The 18,727-nt window shown below is 49.0% G+C and overlaps 1 protein-coding gene and 1 long non-coding RNA gene across 14 annotated transcripts in view; one reads left to right on the top strand and one right to left on the bottom strand.

The window, feature by feature from the left end:
• CD8A (CD8a molecule) overlaps positions 1 to 11,654 on the bottom strand; it is a 30,672-nt gene extending 19,018 nt beyond the window's left edge. For 2 of the 13 annotated variants that reach the window (XM_048941212.1, XM_048941211.1), the window contains exons 1-4: positions 10,912 to 11,631; positions 9,966 to 10,334; positions 9,224 to 9,316; positions 8,732 to 8,815 (exon numbers count right to left, since the gene is read on the bottom strand). In XM_048941212.1, the coding sequence (XP_048797169.1) occupies positions 8,732 to 8,815; positions 9,224 to 9,316; positions 9,966 to 10,334; positions 10,912 to 10,957 (592 nt within the window). In that variant the 5' untranslated portion in view covers positions 10,958 to 11,631. Of the gene's footprint in view, positions 1 to 101; positions 174 to 714; positions 1,084 to 1,567; positions 1,963 to 6,672; positions 7,808 to 8,457; positions 8,575 to 8,731; positions 8,816 to 9,223; positions 9,317 to 9,965; positions 10,335 to 10,911 lie in introns of those variants that run through there. The other 11 variants (XM_048941208.1, XM_048941210.1, XM_048941206.1 and 8 more) reach the window with 10 other exon arrangements.
• On the top strand, positions 11,625 to 18,264 carry LOC125691653 (uncharacterized). The gene is made up of 3 exons (XR_007376195.1): positions 11,625 to 11,729; positions 12,293 to 13,424; positions 16,026 to 18,264. It is a non-coding gene; the product is annotated as an uncharacterized LOC125691653 (long non-coding RNA).
• Positions 18,265 to 18,727: the final 463 nt, after the last annotated feature.

An 18,727-nucleotide genomic window follows, 5' to 3' on the forward strand; every position in this document is an offset into this window, starting at 1 on the left:
GAAGAAAGGAGAGAGAGGAAAGAGGAAAGGCCTAGCTGCTGACATCTTATATCCAAAGCAGTACTGCTGGCAGAGCCCCTGCATCCCCACTGCTGGGTTACCTGCATGCGGGCCCTGTTGCAAGTTGTCTTTCGTGTTGACCTGGCTGCTCTGGTTGGTGGCAGTGGGTGCTGCTGTTGTTGTGACAGTAAGGAGAAATGGATGAATTCAGCAATATGCAATAAATCTGCCTTGTGCCATCCCTGCAGTACACAGGCAACACAGGGAATTTGTAGGACCCGTTTTGAAAAGTGTTGCACTGTAACAATGCCCAAGGATGGAAAGTGAAGTCCTAGGGTTCCTAATTCCTCAGCAGCACACTCAGAGATCTTTCTTATCAGGAACAATGTTTTGAGAGACCTGGGAAACTTTTCTTTCCACACTCCAACCTCCACCTCACCGGTGAGTGACTGTTTGAGGTGCTGTAAACGTAGGGAGGCTGTCAGGACATTCCGGATTATGTGAGGAGAGGAAGGAGGTGGCTGTGGACTTTGTAACTGTCATCCGTCAGAGCAGAGCTGGAGGGCAGGGAGCCTCTCTGGGGAGGAGCAGTGCGTGTGTGATGAGATGGCTTGGCAGAGAAGCAGGGACATGGGGAGTGTGGGCGATGGGCGGATGGAGAAGGCAGGGGCAGGGGAGGTGGGTGTAAGCGAGGTGGGTGAAGCTGCTGCTGACCTGGGAAGAAGGCGGGTTGTCCAGAGCTGAAGTGCAGCACCAGGTTGATGTCGTTGATGCAGAAATAGATTCCCTCGTCTTCTTCCCTGAAGGACTTCACCACCAGCCTAGAGGTTTTCTCTCTCCATGATGCCTCAAAGCTCAGGGATGTTCTCTCACCCCCATAAAATGTGGTGGTGTTTGAAATGAAATTAGAGAGAATGAAGTGAAGGCTCCCATGCTTATCCAGGCGGATCCAGGTTACTTTCCAGGACGTTGTGTTTCTCCAGCAGTCCAACTCCAGCCGCTGTCCCTCCTGGGGCTGTATGTCCGTCCTGCTGGGGAACCTGACCACTACTGCATCCCGCTGCCCCTGGGCGCCGGTGCAGCCTGTGGGAAGAAATCAGCCATGTCCACTCAGGTGCTGCTCAGGAAGAGCTCCCGGGGCCTTTGGGCAGGGCTGTTCCCAGCCAGTGCAGTGCGTGGCAGGCAGGCTGCCGGCTCTTGAGATGGATGCTGTCCTTCAGAACAGCCCTTCAGCTGCCTTCTCAGGGCTGCCGCCAATTTCCCAGCTTCTCCAGAGTTTTTTCTTTACTAACAACTGCTTAATCCCTCTCTTTCCCCTTCCCCATCCCCTCCAGCAACACCTGTCTGAACAGGCTCTGTTCCTGCTGCTTATTGCACTGCAGTCTCATCACTCCCGCTTCCCTGCGCAGTCACTGAGCAGCCCTGAATTCAGTCCTATGGCTTTGCCCTTTCTTTTCCCATGGTCCGTTTTGCCCAGTTTCTTGGCTGTGCTGCAAGGGGAATGCCTTCACCCATTGTCCTCTTTCCTCCCAGCACAGGTGCCCCGTAAGCCTGCTTCCATACTCACAGAGCCCCAGGCTGAGCAGGAGGAGCAGTGCAGGAGACCCGGCCATGGTCCTCGGGGCGGTGCAGCGGAGCGCGGGTGATGTTGCTCACTGAACGTTGGAGGCAGCTTATGTAACTTATAGGAGAGGATGTGATGTCATCAGGACCCTCTGCTGTGAAGAGCTGGCATTCAGAATAGAATGATTTCTGCAGCACTTCAGTTGTTGACCTACAACTTGGGCTGGTTAATCATTACAGGGCTGTTTTTAGTTGTTCCTCAGGAATTTTGCTGCAATGTCTTCAGTTGTGATTCAGACATTGACAATTTCATGCTTGAAATCAAATCAGCCGCCACCAAGAGCTGTCTCTCAGCCATTTGGGGCACAATCATCATGTCAGTATTTGCAGATAATAAGGACAAATCCCCTCCCATTGGCATGGTCTGCAATGCTATTTTTTGGCATTAGCTTTCATTTTAGTATACTTTATTCTATACCTTATTTGGTATACTTTATTAAGTATACTTTATTCTATTATTCTATTTTCAGATTGATCCGTGTGCACTTCTTATCTCATGGTCCATGCATTGCTGCCATGTAGCTGAGTGCTTCAGCTCAGCTGTTCTCCACATTGCTTCTTTATACTTTCTGTGCAGAACCCGCTGTGTACAGGGCAGGAGGTCTGTGATGTGGTAGCCATCACAGCCCCATGTCCCAGACTCATGCAGACTTATTTTCTTTAATTTAAATTCTCGTGTTTTTGTTCTACAACCACAGGGACTTTCACTCTGCCAAAAAAGACCAGAAAGGTCCTCAGCACTGAGGGCCCTTGCTGCTGCCTGCAGGTGACCACTCACACATTGGTAAGTGCTGGGCTTCCTGCAGCTTTGCACATACAGTAGTGACAGTTTCCCTGGGCTGGTGTTATTTGTGTTCTGTTGTTATTTCCTGCCTCTATGGTTATTTCTGATGTGTTGTTGTGTTTCTGTTTTGCAAATGTGCCCCCTGTTCCTGATGCCAGAATCCTGGCCCTGCTGTCTGATGAAAGTGCTGTTTGGTGAGAAATTGGGCCAAAATTGTCTGGTTATGGCTGGGCTCATTTCATTGGACCTGAAAGCATTTGGGTGAGTAAGGAAAGCTGCTGTGGAGCCTTCTAGGGTGGGGTAACTGAGGTCAGCCAAGGGTCAACTGTGATATTTGAGATCCACCTACACAAAGTTGTGCTGAGTGCTCTCCTGCCGAGCAGTGACCATCAGCAGCACTGATAGTGAATCTGAGAGGGTTGGAAAAGAGAGATGAGCTCTCAGGTTTGGAGATTCTTCCTGGCCTTTATAACGGAGGCATCACAGTATATTACTAGTAAAGGCTGTGGTGAAATTGTTTTTTATTTATTTACATTAAGCAATTAATCCATAATGTATAGCTGTGGAGAGCGTATACAAAATCCTGGAGGGATGGGAGATTGTGACATGTTTTGGAATGGGCTCAGGAGGTTGTGAGTTTGAGATGAATGATCTCGTTCCCTGCAGAGGGGAATTCAGTTGGAAAAGCTGGGAGAGATTTCCCACCAGGGATCCCTACACCAAAAGACACATATATTTGAATACAGATGGGAGCTGTTTTCTTTAAACATTCTTGGTGTTGGCTGTAGCATTCAGTCCTGTTCAGTCCCTCTGCCCCTATGAGAACTGTGAATGAATCTAAAGAACCCACTGCAAGTGTTAAGAATTAGATGTGCTTAATGAGGAATACTTCAGAAGTGAGAGGGAGGCTGGGTTATGAGAGCTGAGTTTTGGGTTGATTGAGGTGTAGGCAGAGAAGGTTCAGCCAAATGCCTGCACCCTTCTGTGCAGATTCTGTGTTCAGCCTCTGCGGTGAAACAGAGTGAGGAAGGATCTCTGCAGCACTTCAGTTGTGATCCAGCACTTGGTCTCCTTTATCGTTATAGCAATGTTTTTAACGGTGCCTCCGGGGTTTTGCTGCAATGTCTCCAGCTGAGATTCAGGCTTTCAGTGGTCCTTCTTGAAGTCTGTTCTGTCACCACCGACTGCAGTCTCCTAGATCTTTTGGTTGCTTGCATCATGAGCAGAGCTTCAGGAAACCAGGGCAAGTCCCCTTCAATGGACATGGACTGCAAGTTGTATTTTGGGTCAGAGATTTTATTTTATTTTTTCTATCTTTATTTTTTTATTCCATTTAGACTTTGATCCATTTTTCATCTCATTTGCATTTTTCATCTCAGAGTCCATGCGTTGTGAACATGTAGCTGAGTTCTGCATGTTAGTTGTTCTCTGTAATTGTTCCTTGTAATTTCTGTGCAGAAGCTGCAGGCAGGAGGTCTCTGCTGTGATAGCCATCAAGAAAGCCTTATGCCCCAGTGCCATGCAGATTATTTTTTACTTTTATTTTTTTACATCTTGTGACTTTCTTCTCCAACCACAAGCACTTCCGTCCTGCCAAATAACCCTTGTGTGCTTCTACATTTGGGGCCCTTGCTGCTGTCTCTAGTTGACCACTCACACGTTGGTAGTGGTTTGGGCTTCCTGCAGCTTTGCACATGAATTAGGGACTGTTTCACTATCCTGGCATTATTTGCTTCTTCTTTGGGTAGTTCCTGGTTATCCTGTTTGTTTGTTATTTTTTCTTCCTTTTCACTTACGAGAAGTTTTTGTGTGACTCCATGGGTGTGCAATAATTCGTCATGCCTGGGCTGCATTGAGAGATGAGGAGCAGTGTTAGGCACCAGCACTGGTGACCGCTGTCTCTGTTGCTGCTGCTGAAATGCTCCTCCCAGAGCCTCACTGTGCTCACAGCCACTGTTTGGTCTCCAGAAACATGCAACAAACATCAACGAATGTCAGTGGGTGCCATTTATTCTGCACAGATGACTTCAGTGCTCGTTTCTGGGTTGGACGCTGTTTTGTCAGACTGCCCCTCTGCTGCTGTCTGTCACGTGGCAACAAAACGTGATGCAAAACTGGTGGGAAGGTTCTGCTTCTACTGCCATACCACCAACATCTGCCTCTGAACATATGGACCAGCTGAATAAAACAGATGGTGTTACTTTCAGAGCAGTGTTTTCTCAATAGACTATATTTACTGGGGTGGCCAGCAGGGGCAGGAGGTGATTGTCCCCCTCTACTCTGCTCTTGTGAGGCCCCATCTGGAGTACTGTGTCCAGGTCTGGAGCCACCAGTACAACAAAGACAGGGAGCTGTTGGAGAGGGTCCAGAGGAGAGCCACAAAGATGATCAGGGGACTGGAGCACCTCCCCTATGAAGACAGGCTGAGGGAGCTGGGCTTGTTCAGCCTGGAGAAAAGAAGGCTGTGGGGTGACCTGATTGCAGCCTTTCAGTACCTAAAGGGAGCCTATAAATCGGAGTGGAGCCAACTCTTTGAAAGGGTTGATAACTGCAGGACAAAGGGAAATGGTTTTAAGTTGAGGGAGGGGAGATTTAGGTTGGATATCAGGGGGAAGTTCTTCACAGAGAGAGTGGTGAGGTGCTGGAACAGCTGCCCAGAGAAGTTGTGGATGCCCCATCCCTGGAGGTGTTCAAGGCCAGAGTGGACATGGCCCTGGGTCGCTTATTCTGGTATTAAATGCAGAGGTTGTTGGCCTTGCATGTGGCAGGGGGTTGGAGATTCATGATCCTTGAGGTCCCTTCAAACCCTGGCCATTCTGTGATTCTGTGATAAATCCTTAACGTATAAATAAGAAATCAGTTTGATTTTTAATGCTTTTATTAGAATGTTAAAAATAGAAGCAAAAAGAATGATAAAGCCGGTCAGCTATGTGGCCTTGTTTTTGTGTAACTAACGCACCTGGTTGGATCTGGTTGGATGGCTGTGCCTGCAATTCTCAGTGAGGTCTCATTCCTGTGGGCCTCGCAGCACTTTGGTGAGTGAGGAAAGCCGGAGTGAAGCCTGCTGAGCTCTGAGAGGCTTGTGGTGGTACGAGGCTGTGAGCCTTGTGACGTCTGCATGAGCTGGAGCAGAGCTTAACAAAGTAATCAGAGAATCTGTTGGATCCATCGAATTCCACTGCGAGCATGTATGGCTTGAAATCCCATCAAGGAAATGTGAACAGTCCATCTGCCATTGAGACATCTGAGCTACGCTGCTTGTGTGGGCTCCTCCTGGTGTCAGTTTATTCTCCTCAAGCTAAGCAGAATCCACGCTGCCTTTGCAATGAGATCAGGAGCTTTGGGAGAGCCCGGTTTTACCGCCTGATGGAGGAACGTGGGGCAGGAGCTGAAGCTGTGGGCATGCCTTGCGGATGGCTGAAGCCATACCATGTTTTGTGAGGTGCTGCATTGAGCTGCTTCTGCCTTTCACCAGCACTGTGACCAAGTAGTAACATTTCTCTTTTTAGTAGTTCTGTGTGGTTGCACAGGATGTGGGCCTGCTGATGAAAGTGTCAGGTTGAATGTATCTTGGGACTGGATTCTCACCCTGCCATGGAGCGCGGTAGCCCACTGACAGCATCGCGTGTTCAGAGATGTGTTAGGAGAACCTCTATAAGGGGAGAGCAGGGTAAGCCAGGAAGAGAGCTTGCCTTTCTTGGTAGGGACTTCTTACTTCCCTCCTCTGCCCTACTGACAGCGTTATTTCACTGTGGGTCAATCCCAGATACCAAACAGGAACCCAGATATTGGTCTCCCAAGTGCAGAAGTGTTCCTGTGGCTCACCAATGGTGTTTTTTCCACATGAGCTCACCTCTTCCTGTGATGTGCTCAGAATCTGGGTGCCGTGTCACTGTTCAGAGGACTCCTTTTCCTCTTCACATTCAGATTTTGATTTGTTGTATATCTTTGTGAGTCACTCCTACACCAAAGATACATCCCGCCCCTGCCTTTTCTGATGTGTTCTACTGTGAGTGCCATGCAGGATGAGGGCAATATTGCTGAGTCATAAGGGCTGCTTTTGGGGGAATCGCTTCTTTCTGCTCCCTGTAAGAATCTATCAGTGAATATTTGACTTTAGGCAAGATGAAAGCATGTTGTCAGTATAGAGCAGCAGAGCAGTATGGGGCTGTCATGCATCCCTTCTGAGCAGGCAAACACTGCACTGGCCAGAGGGGGACCCAGGCAAGTTTAGCTCTACTGGAGACATCTGTGTGTGAGCAGATGAAGCCACTCTACTCCTGAGTCTCCATCTTTCATCTCCTAAGTAGCAAATTAGCTGGGGCAGGGATCTTCATTTCCTGGGTTCTGTGTTTGTATCTCCTAGCACAAAGCAGTTTCTCCGTTCTGTAAAATCATAACATTTCCCAAGGTTGGAGGAGAGCTCGAGGATCATCCAATTCAACCGTTCCATTATCACCAATATTCCCATTAACCTACATCCCTCAATACAACATCTGAACCTTTCTTGAACGCCTCCAGTTTCAGTGACTCCACCACCTCCCCGGGCAGCCTGTCCACTCTCTTGGGGAAGCAGTATTTCCTAACGTCTAATCTGAATCTTCCCTGGCATAACTTGAGGCCGGTCCTTCTAGTCCTAGTAACAAATAAGAACAAGTAAGACTGTCCCACTGGCAATTACTTTATTCAGAAAAGCTTCAGACAGTAGCAGGACCTCCAGGTGAAGATTTACTCCAAAACCTTCACCTGTGGAGGCAATGTAGATCAGCAGCATGGATGACTTTTCTCTGTGCCTGCTCAGCAGATTTGAGTTGCTGAAGGTAGGAGAGAGTTTCTGTCATGGACCCAAGTCAGACACTCATTTCTTCCAGCATGACTTGGAGTGGGACTTCAACATGGAATTTTGGTTTTGCCAACATTAGTGGGATAGCATGTTTCATTATGAATCTCTCTGCCCTCTATTGCAATAATGAATTAGACTAAACTGGACATTGAAATATGTAAAAGTTACATCCAGCTTGTATTGAAGACTTCGGAATTGACAGAATGGGGCATCAGAGCTGGGCACTGATATGCTTGTTTTCTTGGTGCTCCATGGAAGGCTCAGCTGTCCAGCACAGCGGTGCCTTTTGCACAGCAGCACGGAGCTGCCCGGCTTCTTCGGGTCAGCGCTGTGCCCGCGGTCTGGCTGTGTCACAGCAGTGTGGGGCAGGAGCACATGTCAGGCCGCGGGAGGTGTGCAGTGCTGGTGGGCAGCACAGGAGGAGCAGGCAAACGGCGGCGCTGCATCAGGGCAGCTGTGTGTGCTGCTGGTGGGATCAGCGCGGTGCTGGAGGAGGACGCCTGTGTGCCTTCTGCTGAGCAGCGACGCAGCACTGCTTGCTTACGCTGAGCTTGGTCCTGCAAGCGATCGGCTTGTGGTGAGCGCGTGTGACGCGTGGCTGTGCTGATTGCAGCACTGCTGACCCTGCCTGCTCTTAGCATGGGAATATCTGATCTCGTTAGGAAAGTGGAATTAAAATCTCCAATGAAGGTTTAACGATTTAGTCTCAAACCGCAATCTTTTTTTTCTATTGCAAGTTGGAAATGGAAAATGTTGTGACTCGACCATTCCTAGTTCAGCCTTTTGGGAGAGTCTCTGCAAGGCCCTGTGCTGCTTTGGTGTCTCTAACTGCCTTAGAGCAGCTCCATATCCATTCCCCTGAACCGTACCCTTCCCTGTTGTAAGTAATGTATGTAAGTACGTAGTACAGTAAAATTTGTGTTCTGGTACTTACACCAGATTCAGGATGGCATTGCCAATGCGGTCTGTGTTTATAATTTCTTGTCTGACACTGAAGAATGTGAAAAATATTTCTGAAGCTAATCCTGAAGCTGAGGAAAATTGGGAAAAGGATTTTAAAAGGATGTCCTACTGCATTCCCTGTGTCCTGGATACGCAATGGCTGCGTGAGGGCGGTAGGCAGGGAGCCCATTCCCCTGGGGGAGCGGGCTGTGCTCTGTGGTGTGAGGCTGCAGGAACCTCTGCAGGGTGTCAGGGTGCGACTTACTTTGGCAGTGTGTGATGGTGATGGTGATGGCCGTGAGGAGCAGGAGGGAGGTGACAGCCAGGTGAATCCACATGACCATTTTACAGTAGAATCTTGGTGTGTTCTCAATGCTTGTTCCTGTGGGATCAAAGGAGAGAGAGGAAAGAGTAAATGCCCGGCAGCAGGCATCTCCCTGTGTCTTGAAATGCCTGTAGTCAGCATAGACTTTAATTTGGCCTCTTCTGATCAAAGCAGCACTGCTGGCAGAGCCCCTGCCTCCACAAAGCTGGGTTACCTGCATGCGGGCCCTGTTGCGAGTTGACTTTCGTGGTGACCTGGCTTCTCTGGGTGATGGCAGTGGGTGTGATGTGTTCTGCTGCTGTTGTGAGTGGATGGAAAAATGGATGAATACAGTGAGATACAAGAGAAGAGTCTTCTCCCAGTCTTGCCAGGCCATAGATGACCCTGTGGCCAGCACTGCAGGAGCTCTGTAGGCCCATTTTGAGCTGCGATGCCCTGACACTGTGATGTGAGGTCTGCTTGCATTGCTGAGCTGCCCAGCCAGGAAACCTGAGGGCTGTGGGCTCACAATTTCTTCCCAGCACCCTCAGAAATTCTGAGCTCTTTAGGTGTTTTCATCCCTCATTGGCAGCTCTCTGAGAAAGATTAGAATTTTCTCTTCTTCTGACATCCCAAACTGCCTGCAGCCAGCACAGCCTTGAATTCATGCTGTTCCAAGCAATTCAGCACTGCTGGCAGAGCCCCTGCCACCTTGCAGCTGGGTTACCTGCATCTTGGCTGTTCCAGGAGATGTCCTTCTTGGTGACCTGGCTGCTCTGGGTGGTGGCTGTGTGTGTGGTGGGTGCTGCTGTTGTTGGGACTGGAAAGAAGAAATAAGGGAGGTAAAGCTGATGAAGGGCAGGGAGGTAAAGCTGAAGAGCCTCCTATCCATGCCACGACATGACCAGCAGAAGGAAAACCACATCTGAATGGTGACCAGCTCTGGAAACAGGTGCCTAATTTCTTATCAGACCCTCAGCATGTGTGAGCTCTTTGTTATTTCTGTTATAAAAATTGTCCTGAGAGACGTGGGGATTTCTGAGTTTCTTTTTGAGGTGCTGTAAGTGTATTCAGGCTGTTGAGACCTAGAGGTCCACGTGAGGTGAGGAAGGCTGGGGTTTCTGTGCACTTGGTAATTCGTCAGAGGCACTTATTCTTATGCGAGATTGTTTTCTATGGAGAGTTACTGGAGACGATAAAGTGAACGTTCCCACCCTTTTCCCATCCCTCTGAGCTACTGATGGGATCAGGAGGAGCTGCTCGACTGCGCAACCACCTGTGTGTCTGGGCATGGCCAGTACCGTGAGCGGAGCTGGTGGGCAGGGAGCCTCTATGGGGAGGAGCAGAGCGTGTGTGATGAGACGGCTTGGCAAAGAAGCAGGGACATGGGGAGTGTGGGCGATGGGCGGATGGAGAAGGCAGGGGCAGGGGAGGTGGGTGTAAGCGAGGTGGGTGAAGCTGCTGCTGACCTGGGAAGAAGGCGGGTTGTCCAGAGCTGAAGTGCAGCATCTGGTTGATGTTGCTGGTGCAGAAATAGGTGCCTTCATCCTGTGCTGTGAAGCTCTTCACCACCAGCCTGGAGGTGTAGCTTGTCCATGATGCATCATAGCGCAGAGATGTTGTCTTGCTCTCTGGGTAGGTGGTCTGAGAAAGCACGGAAATGTAGACGATGAAGTGAAGTGTACCATCCTTGTCCTGTTGAATCCAGGAGACACCGTTGTCTCTGTTGTAAGGCAGGCACTCCAGCTCCAGCCGCTGTCCCTCCTGGGGGTGCTTCAAATTCCTGTCAAGGAACCTGGCCTCCATCTTGTTCCTCTGTCCCTGGGCACTGGTGCAGCCTGTGGGCAGAAGTTGGCCATGTCCCCTCAGGTGCTGCTCAGGAAGAGCTCCTGGAGCCTTTGGGCACGGCTCTTCCCTGCCAGTGCGATGCATGGCAGGCAGGCAGCCAGGCTGTGAGGTGAATGTGGAGAGAGGGCCTCAGCATCCAACACGCTTGTGTGCTGTGCTGGAATCCCTGTGGACTCAGCATTGTGAGCACCGGCCTCTCGAGATGGATGCTGCCCTTCAGAACAGCCCTTCAGCTGCCTTCTCAGGGCTGCCGCCAATTTCCCAGCTTCTCCAGAGTTTTTTCTTTACTGCCAACTGCTTAATCCCTCTCTCTCCCCTTCCCCATCCCCTCCAGCAACACCTGTCTGAACAGGCTCTGTTCCTGCTGCTTATTGCACTGCAGTCCCACTGCTCCCGCTTCCCTGCGCAGTCACTGAGCAGCCCTGAATTCAGTCCTATGGCTTTGCCCTTTCTTTTCCCATGGTCCGTTTTGCCCAGTTTCTTGGCTGTGCTGCAAGGGGAATGCCTTCACCCATTGTCCTCCTTCCTCCCAGCACAGGTGCCCCGTAAGCCTGCTTCCATACTCACAGAGCCCCAGGCTGAGCAGGAGGAGCAGTGCAGGAGACCCGGCCATGGTCCTCGGGGCGGTGCAGCGGAGCGCGGGTGATGTTGCTCACTGAACGTTGGAGGCAGCTTATGTAACTTATAGGAGAGGATGTGATGTCATCAGGACCCTCTGCTGTGAAGATCCAAGGTTCAGTAAAGAATGATTTCTGAAGAACTCCAGTAGAGATCCAGAACTCGGGCTGTGTTCTCTCGTAACACTGTTTTTAATGGATTTTGCAGCGGTGACGTTCAGACTGGCAACAGTTCTTCTTGAAATTAAGTCATCCATTCTAGACTACTTTCTCTCAGCCATTCGGAGCACTCACAAACGTCCACACCTACACAAAATGGGACAAGTTCCATGATGTGAACTCCAGCCTCAGGCTACATTTCTTGACCAAGGCTCTGCCACCTTCACTTGCTCATGCATTTGTGGTCCGGTGTGGATGTCAAGGCATGCTGTTTTCTTACAGAGCAAACAAGAAGTGGGAACATTTTACAGCATGTATTCATATGCAGTTTTGATTCCCGTGTCCACGTATTGCCGACATGTAGCTGACTTCTCCAGCCCTGTTCTTCTTTGCAATTGTTCTGCAAATGCTGCTTTGTGCAAGGCAGGTCTGTGATGTGAAACCCATCCAAAAAGCCACATGTCCCAGTGGCATGCAAATTTTTACTTTTTTTTTCAAAGCAGACTTTTTGTGGCTTTATTTTACAACCACCAGGACCTCCACCCTGACTAATATACGTGTCAACATTCATTGCCTTTGATGCTGCCTCAGGTGACCTCTCACACGTTGGTAAGTGCTGCAGCTTTGCACACACAGTACCAACAGTTTCCCTGGGCTGGTGTTGTGTTTTCTGTTGTTATTTCCTGGCTCTACTGCTATTTGAGATGTGTTGCTGTGTTCCTCTTTTGCAAATGTGCCTCCTGTTCCTGATGCCAGAATCCAGGCACTGCTGTCTGATGGAAGTGCTGTTTGGTGAGAAATTGGGCCAAAATTGTCTGATTATGGCTGGGCTCATTTCATTGGGCCTGAAAGCATTTGGGTGAGTAAGGAAAGCTGCTGTGAAGCCAACTAGCATCTGTTGTCCTAGGCTTTTTTTGATGTGTTAAGACTTGTGATGTCAGCAAAAATTAGAGCAGCTTTTTTTTTTTTTTACAATATAATGAGAAAATTTGATTAATCCATCCATTAAATAACATTACAAGAATCCATGTCTTGGAATCCCACTAAGGAAATGTGAACAGTTGGCCTTAAGACCTCTGTCCATCTCCTGTCGTGACATCTAAGTTAAGCTGTTTGTGTCTGCTGTAAGTATATTCTTCTCAGCCTAACTGGAATCCATTCTGCCTTTGCAGTGGGATCAGGAGCTTTGAGGAGTGCATGACTTCACTGCCTGCTGGAGGAACGAGGGGCAGGAGGTGAACCTGTGGCCATGCTGTGTGGATGGCTGAAGCTGTCCCATGTTTTGTGAGGTGCTGCACTGAGCTGCTTCTGCCTTACACCAGCATTACGACCAAAGCAGTAAAATTCCTCATTGTAGTGGTTCACTACGGGTTGGAAGGGAACCTGTTGGCAAATGCATTGGGCTGAATGTTTCTTGTGACTGGATTCTCATCCTGCCATGGAGCACGGTTGCCTAATTACAGCATGTCGTCATTAGAGGTGTGTTAGATGAACCTCTACAAGTGGAGTACAGGAAAGGCCAGGAAGACTTACTGCCTTTCTTAGTAGGGATATCTTACTTCCCACTTTTCTATGAGTCATTCCAAAGCAACAAAGGACATCTTGTGGTCAGGGTCTACTACAGGCCATGTGTTCAGGTGAGCCTGTAGATGAGACCTTCTTGTTTTGGTTGGAGGAATTGTCACAATGGCACATTCTCATCTTGATGGGGGATTTCAAGCACCTAGATGTTCTACGAGAAAGCAACACAGTGAGCTGCAAGCAATCCTGGAGACTCCTGTGCTGAAGATAGCCTGCTGGTGCAGGTATTAGACAAACTGACCAGAGGAGTAATGTTCCTGGACCTGTTCCCCACCAGCTCAGAGGATCTCATTAAAGAGGTTAAGATTGGAGGCACTCTGGGCTGCAGCAACCATGCTCAGGTGGAGTTTGTGATCTTGAGGATCACAAGGATCCAGTTTGTTCAAGGATTTGCTGCCTGTGATCCCCTGTGAAGCTGTCCTGACAGACAAAGGAGTGTAGCAGAACTGGCAGCCCTTTAAGGATGCCTTTCTGACAGCACGAGAGCAAACTGAGGGATAAGAAGGACTTATACAGGGAGTGGAAGCTGAGATGTGTGGCCAATGATGTGGGAGAATAAAGAAATGCTGTCTGGGCATGCAGAGATGGGAAAGCATGTTGGGTCTCCCTGCCCTCATGGAAATTCTCAATGAAAACAAACAACTTGCAGAAAGAAAGGAAAATCACGGTGGGGAAGATATGGGAAAATAGAAGGAGACCGGGACATCAGATCTGAGTATTGATGTGAGTGGTTTATTGGTGATCCACGGAAGGCTCAGCTGTCCAGCACAGCGGTGCCTTTTGCACAGCAGCACGGAGCTGCCCGGCTTCTTCGGGTCAGCGCTGTGCCCGCGGTCTGGCTGTGTCACAGCAGTGTGGGGCAGGAGCACATGTCAGGCCGCGGGAGGTGTGCAGTGCTGGTGGGCAGCACAGGAGGAGCAGCCAAACGGCGGCGCTGCATCAGGGCAGCTGTGTGTGCTGCTGGTGGGATCAGCGCGGTGCTGGAGGAGGACGCCTGTGTGCCTTCTGCTGAGCAGCGACGCAGCACTGCTTGCTTACGCTGAGCTTGGTCCTGCAAGCGATCGGCTTGTGGTGAGCGCGTGTGACGCGTGGCTGTGCTGATTGCAGCACTGCTGACCCTTCCACCTGTTGACATAAGAATATCTGATCTCTTCAGTAAGGAGGAACTGTAATTTTAATGAAGGTTTCAAGCTGTAGTCTCAAATCACAAGGTTTTGTTTCAAATCGAGGGGTCCAAAACCAACCAGACTCCATCATACAGTTTTTCCGGTGTGAAATGGAGTTTGTGGTTTCTGAGCAACTTGCTGCCCCGTTTTCTTTGCAGAGCTGCAGCTCTGAAGGGCTTTGGAAAATCTCAATTGCAGCTCTCACACACCACTCACACATCTTTCCACTGCATGTTTCCAGTACAGCACCCACACTACACGCTGGATATTCCTACTGTAAACCTCACGTGCCTTAAAATACAGTTTGCAAACCACAACTGCTCCCATGTGCTCATCCTCCCATGGTGCTGCCCTATAACCCGATCAGCAGGTCCGATATCGCCACACACATTGCTTGTTGATACCTGGGCTGAGGGTTTGATAGCAGGGCCAAACGTCAAAGGTTTGCTTCGTGCAAGAAGACAGCCTTGCACGGGCAGGTTGCTTTGCACAGGCTTTGTGCACCTCATCTCTGGATGCCTTACAGGGAAGTGCAGCCCGTCGGTAAATCAGCACCAATGCTGCCACCTTTTGGGCGCCGGTGACAATTCACTCCTCCAGCACAGTTACAGCTGCAGGCAGGAGCAAACAGTGTGTTGTTCTGCAGCTCTGATCTCCTGCACGCTGCAGAGACTTTCTGTAGTTCTGCACTGAATCTCAAGGCTGTGTGTCTTCCAGCACCGCCTATGGACCTTCCTCAGGAAAACGATGATGATGTACATTGTTCCAATGCATCCAGTTTTGTCTGAAGTGCAGTTCCAGTCTTTAATTGGTGATATGGGCTCATTTACAATTCCCATCTTTTGTTGCAGCCCCCCATTCCCACAGCCAGGTTTCTGTTGGGTTCTTATAGCCATGGTGTTATCCCACAGCCCTACTCCCACCTCCATCAATTCAGAGTCCTGTCACATCTTGTCAGTGTGCCTCAAGGAAGCACACAGCCCTCCCTAAAAGCTTTGGACAAGGAAAACCAGCTGGAGATTGCCCAGGGGGTTTCTGGGGCCATCCGTGCAGTGAAAGGTAACTTTCCCAGGGCAGGGTACTGCGATGCATCCTCAGTGGTAACATCTTAGGAGGGAACTTCAATTTCTGTGGTTGGTTACGGTTCAGGGGATGGAATTGGACCCAATTCTGATTCTCCATCTTTCCTGCCAACAGTGCTGGCTGTATGGAAACCTATGGCTTTGCTTCATCTGTTTTGTGGTGTTGGTTGCCTTGTTATTTCTTCTAGATTTTGCATTAACTTGAAACAAAAAATAAAACCAACAACAACAACAACAAAAAAAAAAACCCCAACAACCCTCACTGTAGAATGAAAGCTGTGAACACAACCCTCAAACAGGATATCTTATTCAAAAGAGGCTGCCTTAATGCACCCCTTTGTCATCAACAAAAAAAACTAAATTCAGAGCTAGGTTTCACTTTTAGCAGCCTGGTGCCCACCACTGCTCTGAAGAGGAATGTTTGACTGCTGCTTTCCATTCTGGGTCCCCTAGAATTGCTGCCCTGTGCTTGTGAGCATTGGACTTTACTTGTCACCTAACAATTCATGTTTAAGACATAACCTGCAAATGTTACTTTCGTGCAATTAATTTACTTACATTTATGCCTTGTAAATACAGAACTGTACAAGGATCTATCAGACACTGGGTGATAAAGGGGCAGGTGAAATTCAGAATAGATGAAAGTGAAGTGATATGTTTAAGCAAAGTCAGTCCTGGCTTTGCCATATGACAAGAAGCCAAACATTGCCACTCAGGAGAGAAAATCTGGGTTCAGACTGGTAAACATCAACTCAACACTCAGCAGCAAATTTACTTGGAAATTAGAAGCAGATTAGATGTTAGCAGGTAGGAAGGCTTCCAGTTGCACCAAGGGAGATGCAGGTTGGATGTTAGGAAAAATATCTTCTAGAAAAGTGTGATCAGGCACTGGCACAGGCTGCCCAGGGGGGTGGTGGAGTCACCATCCCTGGAGATGTCCAAAGATGTTTGGATGTTGTACTGAGGGATGTGGTTTACTGGGGAAATACTGGTGGTAGGTGGGTGGTTGGATTGGATGATGTTGGAGATCTTTTCCAACCTTGGTGATTCTATGATTCTGTGAATCTTTCTACCAGAGAGAACCCAGTGATGACATCGTGTGCTCCAGTGATCCAGTCCATGGTCAGTCCCATCCATCTTCCAATACACCAAACGTATTTGAATGCTCTGGGATGATCTCACGCTGCCTCAAAGAGGAGACTTGAAGAAGTAGGATCAGAAAAAGTTCAGAAAAGGGCAAAAAGGAGGATTGGCTGTCTGAGATGGATTTGGAATATGCAGGCTAAGGCTTGTTGGCTTGAAAATACATGGTCTAAGTGAGTATTCACTTGAGGTCTCCAGATTTGTGACCGGAGGGAGGGTGTGGAAGGGGCTTGAGTATCCACTGCCTCTTCCCATCAGTACAGAAAGCAAGGGGCAGCAGATGAAGCTGCTGATGGTCAGGATTAAATCTAAAGAAATCATCCATCACCCACAGATATCGTTGCTGAAGAGTTCTGAGCCTGGACAAGCACTTGGCAAAGAGATCTGCTGTGAGTTACTCCATAGATGGCACCAGGCTCAGGAAATCATTTTGAGTGAAGAAGGTTGGAATACTAAGGGGATGACTGTCCTGTCATTATTCCTTAGCCATCTGTTTGAAGACAGAACAGTGCTCTGGATGTACCTGAATGTGCTCTGAATCAAACCTTTTTCATGTTCTTAAATAGACGTTCTCATTACAGTGTGTCACTTCAAAGAAGCCATTTGCTACAAAACTCCACGTCCATTTCCTCTGAAACACTATTCATTTTCCAATTATTTCCTTGTTTAATGCAGAGCAGATGAAACTTACTTAGCTGTTGATCTCACAAGGGCGTTTATCCCCAGGGATGAACCTGCAGCACTGCATGGCCCTCCCAGCATCACTGTCCTCCTAACCACAGAAGAAGGACAGGGTCCATCTCTTCCATGTGGTCACCACTGCGTGGAGAATGAACCCATTTTCTGAGTGTGTATACATTCCCTATAAAGGAGATGCATACACAGGTTCAGCTGTAAAACCCTGTAGCCTGTTGACCCAGTGGATGTCAAAAAAAAGTGTTGGATCTGGCAAACTGCCTTGGTTTGTGAGCCCAGTAATGGTGGAGGGGAGGGACATGGGGCTGGGGACCAGGAGAGCATCTCCTTGGGGTGACAGCCTGGGCTCTGTACAGTGGGATGGGACCCACCATTGCCTCCTGGGCCACTCTCCCTGGAGTGCCAGCAGGGCATGGTTTGCCCAGGAAACTGAGTGTGCATCCAAAGAGAGGCATTTCTAAGTTACAGCACAACGATCCTTAGAACATCAGTGATGAGTGAGCCAACTGAAAACAAACTGTCCAGAGGGAAGGTGTGTATTTCTGCAATGGCTTTTCCACTGCTGCTCAGATCTATTTCTGTGCAGCCTCAGCATTTCTGGTGTACTGAATGAAGTGTTGTAAAGTCCAGGGAAGTGCTTGGGCTGCCTGGGAGTGATTTTCGTGTTCCTGCAGCTGTGCCGTATGGGTCTGCAGTGCTGGTGCCTGGGATTTGTTCATGGCAGGAGTGCTGGAGGGCAAATAGAGCAGAAGAGCTACAGGGAAACATAATGCAGGAGCAGAGTGGGTTTTTTTCCTACAAATATCTTTCAAGATATATATAACTGTCAAGATGTATGAAATAATATGTATATAACTGCACGTATAAGTGGGCATTCAGCAGCTCTGGCTGCTGTGAGCCTGCTTCCATGCATGGAGGAGGGGGCAGAAGGCTGGAGAGTTTCTGGGAGGACGTGTGAAGTGAGGAAGAAATGGGGGAGCACCACCTGGAGGACATCACTGGGTGACACTGTGACCACAAGGCCTTTCTGCTCGCTGCCTTCAGCAGTCACACACACGTGTTTTTCCGTGGGGTTTCACCACAAACACGCCTTTCCCGCTCGCTCTGCAATGCAGCATCCCTGACCTCAACTGTTGTTTCTTTCAAGTTAAGAACAACAACAAAAAGAACACTTTTGGGGGCTCATTTTCTCAGATGTGAAAGCTGCTTTTCATCAGTGGTCCTGTTTCTTTCTTACATACGCTCTGGAAGAAGTCTATGAGAGTGGGGTGATTTTTCCACCAGTTCTTGCATTTGTGAAACCCGCTCAGATCTCTGAAGCTCACTGCCCAAAAAACCCCCCACTGATGAGATGAGGCATTATCAGATTGTGTTCATAGTTTCCTTTGGTGAAGTGCACAAATCTGCGTTTCAGAAGGAGGTGCAGAGCCCTGGGCTGCTGCTGCCTGTCCTCTCCTGTGATTGCACACAGCTGAGCTGCAGGTTTTCCCATGGAAAGGGAGCCCATGGTGAATGCTCATCAAAGGGCTGAGTTTGTTGTTTGGTTTTTTTTTTTGCCAGAATGGAATTCTGCATACAGAAAGCTTCAAAGTGTTTCTTTACGGCAATTGCATAAAAAATGCATGACATAAAACTCCTAACAATTGCCTGTTCTGTGTGCTGAGAGCACAGCCAGTGCTATGCGTGTGCCTGGTGGCATGGGGACCATCCTTGTGTCCCAGCTACCATGGCCACTGTGCAACAGGAACATGGTACTGCCACTCAGGGCTGACTTTTCTCCTTTAAATCAAAAATAAAAGGGTTTTTTTGGGGTGGTGAGGTTAGTGCTGTCATGGGCACGGTGGAGCTGAGGAGAGGTGTGCTGGCTGCTGTGTTAAGAGGGGAGGAAAGCCACCCTGTGCTCAGCACCGTGGTGCCACAGGGGCTCAGTGCCCATGGC

Source organism: Lagopus muta, chromosome 4 (assembly GCF_023343835.1).
Source record: "Lagopus muta isolate bLagMut1 chromosome 4, bLagMut1 primary, whole genome shotgun sequence".
In the NCBI taxonomy this organism is placed as follows: domain Eukaryota; kingdom Metazoa; phylum Chordata; class Aves; order Galliformes; family Phasianidae; genus Lagopus; species Lagopus muta.